Source organism: Halichoerus grypus, chromosome 8 (assembly GCF_964656455.1).
Source record: "Halichoerus grypus chromosome 8, mHalGry1.hap1.1, whole genome shotgun sequence".
Taxonomy (NCBI): Eukaryota; Metazoa; Chordata; class Mammalia; order Carnivora; family Phocidae; genus Halichoerus; species Halichoerus grypus.
The window spans coordinates 47,062,606-47,082,928 of record NC_135719.1 but is presented as its reverse complement, the minus strand read 5'-3'; the positions used below and the strand labels follow the sequence as shown (position 1 = coordinate 47,082,928).

Genomic DNA, 20,323 nt, shown 5'->3' with positions numbered 1-20,323 from the left:
TGAGAATCAACCAGGTCCAGCTCCACCTGTGGCCCCCATCCTCACTAAAGGGACCTACAGGACCCTAAGTTCAATGCTGGCTGGAGGGACAGCAGTAAAACTTGAGCCTTGTGGCCTAGCAAACCTAACTCCATGCCATTTCTAAAAGGAAGCTGGAAGCTGAGTTAGTATTCAATTCAAGACTTTCCAAGACAATTTGCTACATTTAAGTATGTTGCTTCAGAAGGCTATAAGCAGAAGTTGTACTCTGAATTAGAAGCACTCTCCCATTTTCCCCATCTTGCCTATAGGTTTCAATCCTAGCTACAGGCAACATACGGGAATTCTCCTGTGATCAAGAGTCTTAAACACTTCTAGGAATTGCCTACACTCAAGAGGGAAGCATTATGATCTTCAATAATTCAAATGTCTCTACAGTCACTACTAAAGGAAAGCTATGCAGGTTTTCTGATGTACGGATAAATTGAAAGTGCTTGTGGCTTTAGAAAGATAAATGATGTTCTCACCCTGGTGCCACTGTGCATGTGTGCATGCGCGGGCTCCCGTGCATGCGTACACACGGGATAGGCCATTTTTAAAAGAAGCATCCATACTTGCACACACAATGCAATTTACAACCAAACCAAAGCTTCCTGAACAGGTGTGGATAGGCTGTGATGCCATCAGGTTTATAATCAGTCAGCTGACAGCCCCCTTTGAAGACTGAAGAAAAAGGAAAGGCACTGACGTACCCACAAAGATAAAGAGGGCGCATTCAGGACTAATGCCTACAAAATGCTTCTGCTTTGAGCCTATTCCTTTAAATAATCTGCTGTGCAGGGGGGAAGCAAAGACTCTTCTGGGCTCTACAAAGAGCTCTTGTCCCAAGTCAGAAACAGGTGGCGAAGAACTGTCATCTAGAGCCAGTCGGGCCAAGTGCATGGGCTTCTGCCCCAGTGTCCTCCACAATTAACCACTTGAAGTCAGAAACCAAGTCAGATGAGTCCCAGACATGCATGTTTTAGAAAAGAAAACGAGTTACCTAACAACATTTTAAACTTTTAGTTAACATTCTGTCAGAATGAGGATAAAGCACTATCCTTTTCGATTGTTTTTACTCCTCCTCTCTCTCTGCGGACCCTCCGCACTACAGGTGGGCAAGTGGCCAAAAGGGACCATATCTGCAAACATCTTAAAACAACCCACGTCATTTATAAGCATTTTAACAGCACACGATCTGTAATGAATGATTAAGTAAAACCTTTTGTGTTAAATTATGATGTTAATAATGATTCTGTCTCCTGTAATTTATTATGAATTCTCAAATGCTTCGGGTTTGATTTTGATAGAATGCCACAACAACAGAGTTTATGTTATGACTTTATTTTTAGAACTCCTTCTTTGAAGGCACACATTTCCCCACTGCTGCTACTGTAATTATGTACAAAACCAATCACTCATTAGTTAGGATACGTTATCTTCTAGACAGATGAGGCTAAATAAGCAACACATTAATAATTCAGAGAGCAGTTCATTATGCATGTGGATGCCTGCTTCGTAACTGAAATAAGAACCTCATCAGCCTCTGCCAACCTTTAAACAATAGTTCTGTGTTATTGCGACCACATTCAAGTTTACGCTTGTTAAACTGCTACTTGGATTATTTTATCAAACATTCATTTATTTGTGGTCCCTCACTGCCGAGAACAGATTTTGGAAGCTCCTTTTTTAAGTTAATGATTTGAGCAATGGGTGTTATTAATTCTCAGAATATTATAAACATGATTAATTTTCAGGCAGAGATTTATTACATAAGGATTTCAACTATGTCAACTGAAATGCATCACTGTCAAAACAAGTATCATGGCGAAAATAGAATATGCTCCACACTTCAAGTGCTGGTGCTCCGAACTAAATCAATTTAAATTGTGGCTGAAGCAAAATTATATTCTCCAGTGAAAAGGAGTATTTCGAGCTTCCTTTATTTGGCTTGAAGCATTCTTGTTAGATTGTGATTTAGAAAGGTAGTTTAATAAGACTAGACTTCTACCAATAATATTTTCTCTTCTATTTTTTTCCCCGTTTTACCAGAAAAGGCTAGCCTCTGAAATGTCCACACATTCCAAATGTAGCCAATGGGAATTTGAAGAGCACTGGTCTGAAAGTTACAGATCATAAATTCTGATCGCTCTCTGCCTCAGTATCCTCGTTTGTAAAATAAAGGAGGGCTAAGTGACTGCCAAGGTCTCTTGAGGGATTTGATTTCATGGGGCCTGTTAAATAGTTCTCTCTCTGTACCAAGCCTAGCCCAGGCAGCCTCATGTACAGTGGGGTGCTGAGGGGGGCATCTCACTGTCTCCTGTAAGGGGACACAGCAAGGGCCCATCCCTCCATACTGCAGTCTTTCATTAAAAGGTTTTTTCCTGCAAAATCTTTTAGAAATAAGTAATATTGTTGTAAGAAGTCTCATCCTAAGTCCTCATCAGCCATCACCTTAGCTATCAGTTAATACTTTCGACAGGCACCAGCTAGAAGTAAATTCAGCAGACTTACTCAACACCTATACTGTGTCAGGTACTCTCCTAAGCACAAAGGATGTAAGGATAAGCAGCAAAGAACTCCAAGTTTATCAGAAGACACAGACAGGCCAACAAATAACTATAATACATATAATAACATGATAATAACATCCAAAATGTGTTACGCCTTTATTCTACACCAGGTACTGTGACAAAGTGCTTTACATGAATCTTTATACAACTCAATATGTAGGCAGGTGTTGTTATTATACTCACCTTTTTTTTAAGAGAGAGCATGTGCTGTGTTGAGGGGGGGAGTGGGGTGCGGGCAGAGGGAGGGAGAGAGAATCTTAAGCAGGCTCCACACCCAGCATGAAGCCCAACTCGGGGCTTAATCCCACGACCCTGAGATCAAGACCTGAGCCAAAATCAAGAGTCAGATGCTTAGCTGACTGAGCCATCCAGGCTGAGCCACCCAGGCTATTATGCTCATTTTTAGATAAGAAGACTGAGGTTAAGAAATGTCAAGCACCTTGTGGAAGGTCCCTCAGCAAGCAAGAGTGGAAGCCAGAATTTAAGCCCAGGCATGCCGGACTTTAAAGCCTGTGTGTCTGACCACTGTTCGGAGCAACCTGCCTGGCACTGGCTGAGAGTCAGTGATTTGGCCCCAGAGCACAGCTTAAGCTCATCCCTAAAGAAGTCTCTGGTTGAGGCCATAGAGAAAGCTCTTCTTCCAAAGGAAGCTTCGTCTCCCTCTGAGATGAGGTTGTTTCCAGGCATACTGCCATTATCCACTGGCTTCTAATCTGCTCTGAGCTAGGCCAAGACGCAGCACTGAATGGGACAGATGGTCACGGAGGAGCCTTCTCCTGCTGTAAAATCCATTTAGGTTGTGATTTCCTTGGCAAACCTAAATGGATTTTATACCATCAGAAGAGAGTTGATTATACAAGTCAACCTTTTAAAAACATGTTTTCTATTTGCATAATGTTTTATCCTTTAAATTGGCATGAGCTTATTTGATCCCCATGATGACCTCAAGGAATAGATAAGGCAGGAATTATCATAACCATTTTACAGATTAGGAAACTGAGGCTATGCAAAGTTAAGTGAGCTGCCCACGTCATAAAGTTAAATAAGTAGCAAAACTCAAGCATTCTGATTCAAGGCCCTTTTTGATGAAAAAGTTGGTTGGTTGGTTGGTTTTTATTTTAAATAACTTCTTTGTGAAATTATTTTAACAAATGATAATAAGCACTAACATTTTTTTACTGTTCCCTCTGTGCCAGGCACTGTTCTAAGGTCTTTAGATACTCATCTAATCCTCACGACAACACTGTCATACCTGTGCTATCAGACTGAATAAAAGACAACCCTAGACTATCAACAGTTTTTCCCTGTAGAAACTGTGGAGTTACTTAAGTCTAAGAAGAGTAGGTGTATCACGTATGTTCATCTTCATTGGCATTATTATAACACATTTACTAAGCAGTTAACATAAGCCAGGAATTTCACCAAGCATCAGGGATACAAAGACATTTGACAAAGTCCCTGTCCTCGAGGAGTTAAAAAGAAATATAAAGTAGATAGCACATACACAAGGAAAACCACAAGGCCTCATTTCAGCACCATTGAGTGATAGCCCCTCAACCTGCTCCTGGAGTTCGTAGGAGAAAGGACTGTGGACTGGGACTGGCAGAGACAGGGGACACTTACTAGAAAGAGGGAATTTGGCCTGGCCTTATAGACTAGGGCAGTCACTAAGTGATGAGGGAAAGGAGACCTCCCCAGCAGAAGAGACAAAGGCTGAATAGAGCCCATGGTCTGTGAGGAGCTAGCAATGAACCAGGTGGGCTGGGGCAGAGAATTTGGGAAGGACGAAGTGGGAGAAATGGTTGGAGCAATCCCCCGAACCGGTGCGGGAGAGTCTGCACACAAAGCCAGGTGTCTGGATTTCATCTTGAAGGCAGGGAGGAGACACTGAAGAGTTCTGAGCACTGACCAACCTGGGTCTGAGAAACAATCTTGTGGTAATGCTTAGAATCCCAGGTACCAGTGGGGGGAAGGAACAGCCTAGGAAATTATATTTAGTGGAGGTCCAAAATGCTCCGAGCCCTGTAGACGCTTTCAAAGAAAGAGCAACAATATTTATAGCTACCATTTATCAGGTGCCAGGTGCTGTGCTACGTGCTTATTTAATCACCAAAAGTCAGAGCAGTTAAATGACACATTCAAGGTCATTCAGGTTTTGAACTTCAGTCTTTCTGACTCCATATAACTTTTCCACCACAGAATTCTGCTTGCATTCCCGCCTCCCAAGCAGGAAGGAGAAGCAGCTGTCCATGCCATAAAGCTCTGGAGTAGGATGGCAATGGTAATGGAAAAGACATAGCTTGGAGACATACAGCAAATATCCTGGCTTTTCTTTCAGACTCTTTATGAATTTTAATCCCAGGTCTGGGAGAAGGGGGAACTGCAGTTTGTCTCTGTAGAGAAGAAACCTCAGGATGGCCTGTCCTTATTTGTTGTCCAGCAATACTAGACAGTGAGCTTTGGAGCCAAGATACACAGCGATGAGCTGGCTCCTGCTGCCAGAGGCCTGCCTACCTCTCTCCCTCGCTGACTGGGGCCTAGTCTTGGGCTTGCTAGTTTATATCCTATGGCAGCATAAGACAAGTTTAAAAGACAAAAATAACCTTGGAACTATCTTGTGAATTCATGGTAATCACCACGCAATTACATGCTCAGTAACCACAATGGAATTCCAGAGTATTTACAGTTCTCTTCCATATGCAAAAGCTCAGGCTTCTGGGCCTTCATTGTGAAGGCAGGAACATGGCGCAGCCTGCCATGAGAGGGTGCGCAGGCCTGGTGGTCACGCTCCTCCAGACTGACTGAACAGCTGAGCCAGCACTTCTCTTAGCCAGTTCTTATTACCCCACTAATAACTCCACCATGTCCACCAGAGCTACACTGTCCTCCAAAAGATAGCCTATCGGGGGCCAGGCTTGGAACAACCGCCCTGAGCTATCATTGTCCAGGGATTTCCTGTCATTCTCTAGGGTCTGCTTCTGCCCCAAAGCACTCACTGACTGGACATCCCCTGAATTACACTGGAAGAGTCTCTTCAGTCAGAGGGAAGTGCTATAGACGTACCTTACTACATGCATGCATCCATCCATTCTTCCGTTCAGGAAACACTGAATGCCTGCTCTGTGGGACATCACATCCAGCCTGGGGATTCGGAAGCCAAACAGTGCCTGCCTTCTTCAGAGAACTCCCGTCATGTCAGGGAAGCAGCCAGGGGAACAATCCATGATAGGTCAGAGTGATCACAAGGTACAATTGTGAGGCATGTGAGGGTCCAGTAGATTTTTTTTGGCACAAACAAAATGCCCAGTGGCTACAAATGAGACAATACTAATGGAGATGTACAACTCAAGATGCATTAGCCTGTGGGAGCCTAATATTTTTATAGATGTGGACTCTGCCTATACATGGGAAGAATAGGCTTAATAGTACTGAAAACATTACCATCAGATACAGTATTTTCTGCAAGTGTTGAAGGAAAAGACAATATATGTGGGGAAATATGTCACAGAAGGTGAATGTGAAATCTGATAAAGAGAGAGAGAGAGAAAGAGTGTGTATATGCTTACGTGTTATATGGACAGGGAAAACATGTTCATCTTCTGTTGGGCACTCAGTCAGCCCTAGTTCTTTGCATTATCTCAGAGATAGAGAGGGCAAGCCTTGACGTTTCACAACAGACAATGTCAGGCCATTATGATCCTTGCAGCCAGCCGTGGACCAACAGCACCTCCTGTTCCTTCTCCTGTTCCAAGTCACTGCACAAGGGCAAGAACCTGGTTGCCCCCACACCCAAGGACCTCCAAAGTTCAAAATCTGTGCCAGGTACCTTCACTTTCTATGCCCTAAGGTTGGCCATGGCCCTACATGCTGTTCTCCAAATTTCCAGTTCTCCAAGGATAAACGTAGCTGATTTTCAAAGACAAACATCACATCTCACAAAGGACATGCTACAAAATTGCCAGGATCCAATACTTTCTTTTGTATGTACTCAATTTTAAATGTTTTTAGGAAATACTATAATTGAAATGCTTCAGGCCTAACATGACCAGTCTCTTCGGGATAGCTCCCACTGATAGGCAAGCAAGATAAAGAATGGCACTTTCTCAAACAAAGAAAGCAACTGGCATCAAAATTCTAACATTGGTTCTCTCAAGAAGGCAGACTCCCCTAGTGACTTGTTTCCAAAGAGTATAGTACAGAAACAGGTAAAAGTAACTTTATAGTGAGAAACCTGGCAAAGACGACCTTGGTGAGATCAAAATTGGCATCGTCGATGGTAAGTCATGTTGATACATATACCCTTGATATGAAGTGATCCTATGGCGGTCCTCTTCTCAAAAAACATGTTACACCAGTCTAGTCAGGAGAAAACCATCAGACAATACCAACAGAGGACCTTCTATAAAATACCTGATCCGTACTCCTCAAAACTGTCAACATCATCCAAAACAAGGAAAGTCTGAGAAGTCGTCACAGCCCAAAAGAACCGAAGGAGACATGACAACTAAATACAATGTGGTATCCTGGATGGGATCATGGGACAGAAAAAGGGATTTAGGAAAAACTAATGAAATCCAAATAAAGAACAGACTTCAGTTAACAGTAATGAGGCAATTTGTTTCCTCCTGGGACAAACGTACCACAATGTTAACAAGAGGGGGACAGGAACCCTCTGTATTATCTTCACAGCTTTCCTGTTAACCTACAACTTTTCTAAAGTTAAGAGCTTACTTACATATCTTATAAAGAGTCGTATATGCAGTTGTGGTCTTTTCTAGGCATCGGCAAGCATTCGCTATGCAGTGATGACTACCCAGCTGAAGCACAACAATCTCTCGCTGGTTTTCCACTATGTTTTCCTGCAAATGTGTAAGGCCCATGGCATCGGCTATGACATTGAGGTATGCAGCTGATGGTTGGCCAAGGTGGGGTGATCTAGGCAGCTAGTAATTCAGTGTCCCTTCAGACAGATATTTTTGAAACATTAGTTTAACCTGTATTTAGAGGAAGGCTGAGTGCTGCCTGAGGCAGCTCCACAGGGGGGTGGCTCTTGGTCCTGGGAGGTTCAGCTCGGTCCCACCTTGGTAAAGCAAAAGCCCTGTAGCTCACCTGACTTAGGAGACGTTTGGGGGACCATCTCTTGATCCTGAAGCATGTCCTGAGTTGCCTGACCCCATTCAGAGCTGCTTATAAATGAATATCCTCTGTCTCAGTCTGCTTGAGCTGCCATAACAAAACACCACAGACTGGGTGGCTTAAACAACAGAAATTTATTTCTCACCTTTCTGGAGGTTGGGAGGTCCAAGGAGAAGGTACCCAGCCAATTTGGTTCCTGGTGAGAGCACTCTTTCTGGCTTGCAGATGCCCACTTTCTTGCTGTGCCCCAACATGGCGGAGGGAGAGAGAGAGAGAGAGATCTCTGGTATCTCTGTAACCTCTCTTATAAGGACACCAGATCTATTGGAACAGGGCCCCATCCTTATGACCTCACTTAACCTTAATCACCTCCTTAAAGGCCCTATTTCCAATACAGTCACATGGGGGTTAGGGCTTCAACATATGAATCTGAGGGGACACGCAATTCAGTCCATGGCATCCTTCAACCTCCATATAGTAGTTTCTTCCCAGGAGGAGTTCTGATTAAAAACAAAAACAAAAACAAAAAAACAGTTGTTCCCATGTTTGGTCTATTGTCAATGATACTGATGGTTCCTTTCCAGCTGCTTCATCCTTAATGTAGCTGGATGAGGGCAAACGGGATGTAATATCTCCTACCTAAACGAGAACCTCCATTTTGTGCCTAGAGACTCCTGTTACTCTGAGGAAGTTTTGTGATTTTGCAGTTTGATTCAGATTTTCAAATCTCTGACACTGAAGGCTAAGAGACCCATGTACTCTTAGTTGTGGAAGACCAATTCCACATGACAGCACACATATTAAAATATAGTCACCTCTCATATTAAAAGTCATTTGTAGATAATGACAGAATTGAGCAACAACCAACTGATCAAATGTTTTAATTTGCAGACATTCAGTTCTACATTTATTAATTTTCATTCCTCGTACTTGAGAACAAATACAATTTTTTAGGGATCAGTTCTTTTTATAGGCTCTTGAAAAGCATGTAGACCTTAGGCACGAGGCCAACAGTGAATAGAATGGCCCAGCTACCACTGGGCAATCCCACCACACTGCAGGGCACCGCCAGAATGCATAAGGCTCTTGGGTTAGATTGATTCATGCTGTTTGCAAACAAATATAAAGGAGCTCATATTCCCTTACAAATTATGTTAAAATTGGTAAAATATAAGAAAGAATGAAAAAGCCAGATTGAACTGATTTACCTGAAATTAATTGTTACATCTGCTCTACAGAATCCTTTTGGAATTAAATAGTTTTTAGCCCCAAACTGATTAGACCGAAACACTTCCATATGCCAGAAGGTGGCTAAATCTAATGTTAGCTTTCTCGGAATCTATTTTATTTCATTTTCTTCTAAAATATCAAAGCAGAACAAGCACTGTGAATAGGCATATTTGGCAGGGAAAGTCTCCTGCCCAGAAGAAAATATCCTCCATAATTTTTCTATTTCCTGCAATTATTATTAGAGATTTATTTCTTTGGCTAAAGGCTTTCTACTTGATTGAAGTTTCTAGTATTTCTGGGAAAAATAAAGCACCAAATTTTATACGTTATTTACACCGTTGTGGCTCTCAGTCGACCAGATTCATTTCTAAGAACAAATTTTAGTACAAAAAACAGACTGCTATGACCCCAGGGGAACGGCGGATGGTGCAGAGGGAGGGGCTCCACTGAAGGTGAGGAGAATGCCAGAAAGGAGCAGAGAGGCGCCCACAACATGACTGGCTCTGTCTCTAGGTCACCTGTGCTACACACCCCACAAAGGGTGAGAGCGGAAATGGGGAAGAAAGAGAAATATGGACTGGGGGCAATGGAGGGACAGAACAATATGAAGAAGAAAACAGAGAGGATAAAATCCAAACACAGAAAGAATCTACCAAAAGGGGGGAGGTGCAGACAAAGAGAAAGAAAAAGAAAAAACAATAAAAAGAAAGTACAAGAAAAGAGTCAGAGATGAAAAGTATGACGTCCTAAAACTCTAAGGTGAGGTAAAGGAGTCATTGGAAATTCTCCAACAATATCCTTGCTCCAGTTTTCCTGATACGGGTTCTCGTCTTTTCCGATCCCAAGATCCATTCCTGGTCTGAACTGTCCTCTTGTTCTCTTAACTGCCTTTTCCTGAAGAGGCAGGTGATAAATCGGCATCTGCAGAGCACCCACTCTGTGCTGGCCACCAAGCGAAGCACTAACTTCATTACCACCTCAACTTTCCCATCTCTTCTGTAAGAAGCTATTATTTCTGCCAGATTACACTGGGGAATTTAAGCTCAAAGAGTGTCAGCACTTTCCCAAGATCACACAGTCAGGCACTTTGTGGAACTAACATTTGAATCCATAAAGTCAAACATGATTCTTTCTCTTACACCAAGGGTGTCCTCTATGTATATTTTTCCCCCTAAGAACTATTTGTATTTCTAAAATATTATTACCAATCCAGTCCAGGAATACTGGGAATAATTTCAAATAAATATTCCATCTAGGCACCCCTTATGTATTCTTCAGCTAAAGGAACACAAACTTCTCTGTAGCCCCCAACTCTCTCTACCTTACAAAAGAGGGGGAAAAAGCTGTGCTTAATACTTAACTTCTCTAAACCATTATTGCCTCCATGAGTTATGCTAAGTCTAAAAAGACGAGTGTAGCCTCTGCTACCAGCTGCCATTCTTGGTCAAATTTAATGTGGGTGCTCTTTCCAGAAAAAGAAGCAACGTTAATAATACATCATTGTCAATATTACCAAAAGAATCCTCCAAAGTCCTTGCTCTCTTTCTTCCCATTATGATCACAGAATTTCCAATGTTTCTCGTCCAAACTCTGAAGGGGAAAAAAGGGAAATAACAACATCTCACGAGTGTATTTTCCTTGCTGAATATTGGAAGGAAGCATTCCGGAGTTTGTAAGCAATTTGGTGGGTCTCGTTCTTGGTATTTCTGTAATGCGACAGAATACCCCCACTGGTTTCCTAATGAAATGAAGTTGTAATGAAAAGCCATATGGAGAAAAGTGTCATGTTTACTGCCAGCGACAGTGTGGGGCAGGGCTGGTCTCACACACACATAGGCAGTGTGCCATGGTCCTAAATAGCTCCACAACCACCAGTGATCATTTCCTCAGGCCAGGGTACTGCCACAGTGGTGATCATTAGGACTTTTCACAAATGTTCTGATTCTCCTCCTTCTAGGCACATACCAGGCTTATACTTCCTCAGCGCTCTCCCTGAAGTCAAGTATGGCCATGTAACTTCCTTGGGCCTGTGAACTATGAGCAGAAGTGATACATGTCCTTTCTATGCAGAAGCCTTCAAGAACTACTTCATGAGTCGCCATGTCCTTTTTCCTGCTTTAGAAATCATGGAAGCACACTGAGACAGAGCTCCCTTTGCCTGGGTCCCTGGGTGTACCAACAGTGACCAGAGACCCATGCCAGCTCATGTAGGAAATGGGGTACAAGCAAGAACCACACATTTGTTGTTATAAACAACTAAGAATTGAGTCGGTTTTTTTAAATTATTGCAGCATCACGTAGCCTAGCTGATTGATTCAGAAATCAGTATCAAGAAAAGGATGCTCCCCAAACAGAAAACTAGTATCATTTCAATGTGTAATCAGTATAAAAGTTATTAATGACATATTTTACATTTTTTTATACCCAGCCTTTGAAAGCTACAGCACATCTCAATTTGGACTACTCATATTTCAAGTTCTCAGTAGTCCCATGTAGCTAGTGGCTACCATATTGGGCAGCACGGAAACGGATGCAGGATACCTTACAGATCATCTAATCAGTGGTTCTCAACTCTGGCTGCCCATTAGACTGACCCGAGTGAGGAGCTTTAAGAAGTACAGATGGCCAAGCGGGCCTGGGATTAGGATGAGGCAAGTGAGACCCGTACTCAGAGCACAGAATTTAAGGGAGCACAAAAAATACTCGGTAATAAAGATAAAAATATTGTAATGCATTATCTGAAAAATCAAAATTAATGCAAAAAAATCCATGGCCAACAAAATATCATAATTTTAAATTAAAACATACTAATTTTTCCTTTGCCTGAGGCTCAAATATGGCTCAGCGTGACACTGTACTTCAAAAGTCCACTCCAGTATTTCTGGAGGTAGGGCTGAGGCATTATATTTTTTAAAGCACTCAGATGCTTCTAATGTGCAGCCAGCTGTTCTAATCCAATGCCTGTCCTAAAGCCCATGTTTCCTGACAAAATGAGGAGTCAATAAGCAGTCTTAATTCTGGCATGTAGTTTCTTTTATCAAATCTCAAAAATAGTTCTTTTTTGGACTTCCCATGATGAGGAGTTCACTACTTCACAGGGCAGCCATTTCCACTACTGGACAACTCCAGTGTTAACTTTTTATTTATTTGGAAAAAACTATTTAAAGAATAGTTTTCAAAAAAAGATAAAATCATGCCTCTCATATGGATGCAAAAAATAAAAACATGATATTTTACTAAACAGAGAAATTAGACAGATCTTATAACCAGTATAAAAAAGAATCCAAAAAACCCAGACACCTTTATAGGTCAGGAATACTGAAATGGATATGCAAATGGAGAGAAAACTGTTTTTTTCACAAGGGGAGCAGGTGAGGAAAATCAACTGAACCTTTCCCAGACTGGAGAGAATTTGTCTCTCAGTCACTTAGGACTTACAGAGTTGTAAATATCTCCCACAGCATCAAGGCAATAGGGTGTGCCATAGACCACATACAGTTTTCCATTGAAATACAAATTATTTTCCACACAACAAATTGCTTCCCTCTGTATTTTTACCCATTGCTCTCAGAATAGTTGTTTTCAGATTTTGATTTGCAGGAGAACCACCCCGGAAGTGAGCTAAAAGGCAGATTCTCTCCCAAAGATCTTGAGTTTGGATGATGCCTATGAAAATGCCTTTTTAACAAGCACACTTGATGATTCTGATGCAGGTGTTCTGAGGATCGTATTTCAAAAAAACCCTGGCCTAGACAAGAGATAACAAGTTTTGCTGCAGATATGGAGAAAAGGGGACCCTTGGGAATGTTGGTGGGAATACAAATTGGCTCAGCCCCTGTGGAAAACAGTGTAGGGGTCCCTAAAAAAATTGAAAATACAACCACCATATGATCCAGCAATTCCACATCTGGGCATATATCTGAAGGAAACCAAATCAGTATCTCAAAGAGGTATCTGCACCCCCATGTTCATTGCAGCATTATTCACAATAGCCAAGCCATGGAAACAGCCTAAGTGTCCACTGATGGATGAATGGATAAGGAAAATGTGATAGATATATATATGATGGAATATCATTCAGTCATGAGAATGAAGGAAATCCTGCCATTTGCAACAACATGGATGGACCTTGAGGGCATTATGCTGAGTGAGATAAGCCAAACAAAGACAGTGTATGATATCACTTATATTTGGAACTAAAAAAGCTGAGCTCAGAAACTGAGTTGAATGGTGGTTATCAGGCTGGGAAGTAGAGAAATTGCAGAGATACTGTTAAAGGGTACAAACTTGCAACTAGTTGATAAATAAGTTCTGGGGATCTAATGCACAGCATAGTCATATAGTCAACAATACTGTATTAAATACTTCAAAACTGCAAAGCGACTAGATCTTACATGTCCTCACCACAAAAAAGAAATGATAATTATAAAACGTGATAGAAGTGTTAGCTAAGGCTACAGTGGTAATTATATCACAATATATAAATGTATCATATCGAGGTCTTTGTATACCTTAAACTTACACAATGTTATATATAAATTATATCTCAATTAACAACAGCAACAACACCGTCCCAGATCATAGCTACTCCGTATTCTGGAGACAGCTTTTTCCAAACATGCTTTTCATAATATTTGAAGGTAGCTCTGGATTTTAATTCCAATCAGTCTCAGTGGTCTTAGTGCAGTATGTTTTCTTTGCTTCTAAGATAATATGCTATTTCTTTTCTCCCCATTCAAATTTTCTAGGACAGACAAGGAACTATTTTTATATTATATGAACACCTGAAGAGAGACAAGTTGGGAATGTTGTGAGTATGAAGTGCGTCTGTGAGATGCGATAAGCTACAAAAACAGACTATAACAACCAATAAGAATGATGCTTCTCATGCATTTTAATCAGCATCCTGATTTATTGGAAGTCTATCTTGTTTTATTTAGATCTTTAAGTATTTCATAAAGTGACTTTAGATGTGTCAGTGGGAGTTCATAAATATAACTGATTAATTATCCAAAATTGATGGGAAAGAGGCTAGTTCCAACAACATACTACACCCAAACACATACACATACAAGGCACAATAAATCTGACTGAGGAGGAACCAGCTCCAACATCCATATTGTAGAAGGGCAGTTGTCATTCTGGCATGCTTAGAAAAGTGCTCTGGTGACTTGGCAAGATGCTCCCCCGAAAGGCAGGGTCTATAGCTCCTCCTCAGCTCCAATTTCAGCCCTGATGCATGTATGCTAAGAAGAGTCCTGCTAGCAGCACTCAGGAGGCTGCTCTGTTTCCTATTTCCTGCAAATTTCTCCCCAGCATAATCTGGAGAGCTAGCAAATTTGTCTTCTGATCTAGGATTCATACTTTGGAGACATAATCTTATTTCATATCTTGGAATATGGCTGTTAGACATCTTTAAATTATCTTAACTTACTGGGAAACCGTTTCTGCCCTGTATTTCTCTTCCTTCTGACTTCCACACTAGTGTAGACACTGCGGCCTCACATTGAAAGGATTATACACACTAAGATCTGGTCTCATGAAACACCAAATAAGAGCCAATTCCTCTACTAAGCATCAATGTCCTGAGCAGCCTCAGTTCCCCCTAGGTGCTCAGTCCCCTAGAAACTGGTCCCAAGAGCTGCACACTGAAATGGGCAAAGATAGGCACAGGACAGGTCTCAACTCCCCTTTCCAAAGTGCCGTCCTTTGTTTTAGCACAGCATTGTCCGTTACAACAGGCCATCGTCAGTGCAGTCATATTCAGCCTCATCGATCCCTTTGAACTCATGCAAATGTTTTGGTTTCTTCCCCCTTTGTAGCCCGAATGTGGCTAACACTTTAATCTAGTGTTTACAGTCTTAAATGCTTCTCTTCACTTGGGTGGAGAGCTGGTTGGCTGAGTCATCCCCTCCAGTACCCACCTTTCCCCAAGACCCCATAAACATGTAAAATTTATTGGGTCATGTCAGAAGAGTCCCTTCACTGCTTATTTTAGGCTCTCTTCCCCACTCTTTTTTTATACTGCCAGGAGAGCAACAGGAATGAGACAGAGCACCCCAACAAGTACACATTCATCTTCTCTGCCTGGATATTCACATCCAGGAGGAGAATAGAGCCGGGGACACCTCTGTGCATGTGCAGGGAATGAGCTACCCTTTGCTTCCCAGTGATGTTCTATCCCTCAACTCCCTCCCTGCCCTACCCTCACTATCAGAAAATTCGAAAGCACTTTATCAGTGTGCCAGGAACAGTTCTAAGTGTAGGCATATAGCACTGGACCAAAGGACAAGTCCCTGCTCTCATGAAGCTGATGTGGTGGTGGGTGGACAGTCAGTGAATAAGTAAATTAGTTAATATGCCCAGGGCTGTGGCAGGACATAGGCCACCAGGCAGTTATGGAGACTGGGAGAACCAAGCAGTCAGTGGATTTAAAGTTGGCAAGCTGGGGGATGAGAACTTTGTATTTTCCAGAATTATGAGTCTAATTAAGCAGGTAAAGTTCCAGGTCCAAGTACATGTCTAAGCCCAGGAATTCAGACAGATGGGTTAGTTAAGTACAAGAACTAGAAATGAGAACACAGAAACATGAACCCTACCTTACCAGTACTGGCTGGCATGAAAGGTAAACTGCAAAGAACAAGCTGGGCCAGGACTGGAAAGACACAACCCCTCATGTGCTTGGAATCAGGCTGGGAGGGATAGGACCCTTCAGGTGGAGGGACAAGAGCAGCCAGGGAACCACATACCCAGGGAGTTCAGGTGCCAGGAGATCATCCCAAGGAGCAACCAGCTCACAGCATCAGGAAAGGTCAATTACAAAGAGTGAAAGGATATCCAGAGAGTTAGTTGTGGGGAGCACAACTATAGGAGCTCAAAGAAGAGGCTGCTTTTACAGACCCAGGCCGGCAAGGGGATGGCACGAAGAAAGCCTGTCGGCATGAAGCAGAACCCAGCAGAGGCTGACTTGCAGGAGAAGAATTTGTGTCCTAGAACTGACAGGTGAGACAGGGATAATTAATGTTAACAGGGCAGAGGCTGATTTCCCACAGTAGGGGCCACAGGAAGACTTATCCAAGTGGGTACTTGGGCACAGAGGAGACAGGCAAGAGGACAACATCAGGGAATTTAGGAGACTTCTGAGACTTATGTGAAAAAGGAACTCCCCAATCATCAAACTGATGGAGCAGCAAAGTTGGTTTGATGCTGAAGCCTACAGAATGAGTAATTAGACTGGTGACAAAGAGGGGCTCACCCAACCATCCTTAATCCTGCTCCTGAGATTTGAAGCACGAATGCCTTGACCCGCAGGCCAGCTTTGCTGGTGGCCATACTCCTAACGGTGTACCTTCTAGATGGTACTGCTACTCACGTGTCCTACAGAAAGGGCACTGTTGATTGACATGGGTCTCTTGAAGACTCTAGAGCCTTGTCTACTATTTCCTATATCATCCTTCTCATCCCTTCCTGCAGCCACAGAACCAGAGAATGTTGAAGCAAGGAAGGACCCTGAGGATTAACAGACTCTCATGGTGTAGAAAGGAAACTGGGTCTTCAAGCAGGGGTGTGGTTTACCAGTATCACACAGTAGCTTGTGTCTCTGGACCCTGAATCTGGTGTGCTTTTCCAATACCATACGGCTACCTTATGTAGGGAACCCTATTATGGAAGAGATTCTCATCATTCTGTGAACTGCATCACTACCTGTGCAAGTTTGTACCAACTTTACTAATTTACTTCTTCTGAGTATTAGGTAGGATTTGGGATTATCCCCAAAATTCTTACTTGCATGCAGCTGTACTTTCTTGACTGTGCAATAAACGGGTGGAATTACAGTTAGTACATCAGGAATTGCACTAACACGTGGACATGGAGGTTGAGAACAGATGATTTAATAGACAATGACCAGACAGAGTCTTTGTTTTCTAGAATTCATATTGAAAGAGAAAAGATGAGCTAATACAAACTTTTCTTCTTTGTGTTGTTTGTGTTGGTTTTCTCTGGAGCTTTAAGGAGAGGCTTTTCATGAGCTGGCTGGGCTTTGTTTGGCTTTGTTACAATCAGTTCACATCAGGCAAAGATGTTAGTCAGCTACCTCTTCAGGAAAGGGGAGGGCTCCAAGAGGGCTGACCTTACAGACCAGAATTCTGTGGTTTGGCTTTGCCAGGATAACTTCATACTGACTCCATTTATACTGGCATATTTCTGGGACTAGCAGAATTCAGGAAAAAATTTCAAGGAAGGAAAAATGAAGGAAATTCGAGAAATGAATTAATAGGGTAGAGGACTTAGAGTCCATCCAGCCTCTTGGTTCACAACCTGGGGACCATGGACCCCAGGAAGCTGAGGAGAGATGACAAGGGGGCCAGGAATCCATGTGTGGACCCAGGATCATACACACACACACAAACACACTAATTTTTTTAAGTATGGGCCTCAATCATATATGTATATATATATATATACATATGGTGGTGGATTAATTTATACACACACACACATATATGAATCAACTGAGGATTTCAGTGAAACTATACATTCCTGGATCCCAAACCCAAAGAATCTGATTTTGTTGATCTGAGGTAGACCCTAGGAGTCTGCTGTTTTAAGAAGCACCAGGGTCTAGGGTACCTGGGTGGCTCAGTTGGTTAAGCTACTATCTCCAGCTCAGGTCTGATCCTGGGGTCCTGGGATTAAGCCCCACATTGGGCTCCTTGCTCAGCTGGGAGCCTGCTTCTCCTTCTCCCTCTGCCACTCCCCCTGCTTGTACTCTCTGGCTCTCTCTGTTAAATAAATAAATAAATAAATAAATAATAAATAAATAAATAAATAAATAAATAAAATCTTTAAGAAAAAAAAAAAGCACCAGGGTCTAATACATACTGACATATTGATTATGTGGCAATAAAGTACAAATCACTTTTAAAAATTATTGACTGAAGTTGCCTTTGGCTATTATTCTCTTAAAAGAGGCAATAGATACTAATGTTCAGTAACTATGAGAAGTAAGGGTGGGCAGTCCTTGGACTGGGGACTGTAACTCCAAAAGTTTGGAAACATTAATCCAATCCAATCCCTTCATTTCAGAAAAAAAGTAATGAAGAACCCAGAGAGCTTAAGTAGCTTTCTCCCCAAAGTCACACTGCCAGTGGCAGGACAAACAGTCTCCTGCCTGGGGCCTGGGAAGCTTTCTGCTCCCAGCCTGACCTATGGGAAAGCCCAATCAGGCTGGAAGGCAGCCATTCCAAAAGCATTTAAGCCTTACACTCCAAAATGACTTATTTTACAGGCAACAACAGGGAAGGAAGTAACCCAAAGTTCTTTGCAGTTACCTTAAGAGGCAGCTCTTTAGTTTCATACCCTCAAGACAGAACAATTCTTAAAAATCAATCCATTCATTTAATCCATTTTTTCCCCTTTGATACAGAAAGTTCACAAAATAACTAGAAGATAAACCCTGCAGTTTTGCAAAGTTTTGCAAAGCTAAAACTTACAACAATCTGTTGTTTGGGAATGTTCACTGGCCACAGTGTTGTCTCTGAAACCTTCAAGTGTGTGTTCAGCTTTATAAAGCTTTATAAAGCTGGCTGTTCAGGAATGGGACACATTCTCCTAGGAACATGGATGGAGCATACTCATAAATAACAGGAACTGCTTGTATACATAAAATAGAAAATAAGCCCCAGTCTCCAGAATACCGAGGTGCAAATATCTCTGTAGGCAAGGAAATTGTTAGGTATGAATTATATTTAGCAACAATTCTCTTATAAGCTGATTTCAACAATTTTTTAAATGAGCTAATACTATCGTCCTAGCTCAGTGGTAGCCTTTTGCTAGGAATGACTGAAGCTATTCTTATATTCTGCTAAGTTGATTAATAAAAAATATTTATTACACAAATCCTCTTTGTTGACAAGTTAAAATGGAGCCTCATCTTTCATATCTCCCTGAAGATTGCCACCTTGTGAGATTGAAAATACTCATTAAATTCCACCACCAGACAGGCACAAATGAGAGGGTGATTGTTTTTAAGCATGTGAGGGGAATCGTTGGTAAACTCATTTGTTTGGATATCATTAACAGAACAATCGGTGAAGATCTCCAGGGGGTCCTCATGACCTTTGCTCGAAATCTCTTCATCATCCATCAAGAAATATCAGCACCTAATATGCAAGGCGAGACCAATTTTAAGGTGAGGTGTTAATTAACTAACGATTCTGGTTAATTTCTATACAAGGACTGAAAATACCTCATGCTGTATTGTAAACAAGTGCTAAACCATTTTTTTTTAATTGTGAAGCAGTACATATCTTATAATGTACAAGGTCAATATTATAAGGTTCCCACTGAACCTGTTAGTTAAATTTAATAGTTTGAAATTTTTTCTTTGAAATATAGTAGACTTGTTTTAAGTTGCTGCCATTTTCAAACGCAGTTTACAAGACAACACGGCTCTCTGAGATCAGAGGTGAAGCTGAAGTGTCACAATGAAACCAAAACAGAGACTGTCACCACCAAAAATCCTGAATGTAACCTACTTACATTTCAGATAATGCAGTGTCTGACCAAGGATTCCTGGGGAAGCCTCGTTTCTAGAACCAGAGGAGTTCTGAGGCCCCAGGAAGGATAATGTGTAGTAGAGAGAAACAGAAAAAGCCCTCAGCATATACATGGGCCATGTACCCCATCCTGTTTCTCCGAAGTGGGGCAGAAATTTTATCACTAACCTGTTTGAAGCTTCCAAATGGCCTTTAAAGATGTTGGCCCATGAAAGCCAGTTGTATGTAATTGATCAGAAGTCTCCAAACTGTAGAAATATGAACAAGAGCAAGAAAACAGGAGCAAGATCCACACAAGAGTTTTTGAAACCCAGGCCAAACAGAGATGAACATTTGGTATTGTTTTAATTTCAATTTTTTATTTAAATTCTAACTAGTTAACATATAGTGTAAAATTGGTTTCAGGTATAGAATTTATTGATTCATCACTTACATATAACACCCAGTGCTCATCACACAACAAGTGCCCTCTTTAATACCCATCACTCATCTAGCCCATCCCCCACCCACCTCCCTCCATCGACCTTCAGTTTGTTCTCTATCGGTTAAGAGTCTCTTATGGTTTGCTTCCCTCCCTCCCTCTCTCTTTTTTGTGCCCCTTCCCATATGTTCATCTATCTTGTTTCTTAAATTCCACATATGAGTGAAATCTTATGGTATTTGTCTCTGACTGACTTATTTCACTTAGCATAATACACTCCAGCTCCAACCACGTCATTACAAATGGCAAGATTTCTTTTTGATGGCTGAGTAATATTCCATTGTATATATATAAACCATATCTTCTTTATCCATTCATCTGTTGAT

At 41.7% G+C, this 20,323-nt stretch overlaps 1 protein-coding gene and 1 long non-coding RNA gene across 4 annotated transcripts in view; one reads left to right on the top strand and one right to left on the bottom strand.

Annotated features, from left to right (window-relative positions):
• LOC118532492 (uncharacterized) overlaps positions 1 to 20,323 on the bottom strand; it is a 177,378-nt gene that overhangs the window by 135,365 nt on the left and 21,690 nt on the right. The gene's annotated exons all lie outside the window — the stretch shown is intronic.
• IQCH (IQ motif containing H) overlaps positions 1 to 20,323 on the top strand; it is a 209,030-nt gene that overhangs the window by 184,580 nt on the left and 4,127 nt on the right. The window contains exons 18-20 of one of the 3 annotated variants that reach the window (XM_078078712.1): positions 7,370 to 7,492; positions 13,706 to 13,767; positions 19,041 to 19,149. In XM_078078712.1, the coding sequence (XP_077934838.1) occupies positions 7,370 to 7,492; positions 13,706 to 13,767; positions 19,041 to 19,149 (294 nt within the window). Of the gene's footprint in view, positions 1 to 7,369; positions 7,493 to 13,705; positions 13,768 to 19,040; positions 19,150 to 20,323 lie in introns of those variants that run through there. The other 2 variants (XM_078078714.1, XM_078078713.1) reach the window with 2 other exon arrangements.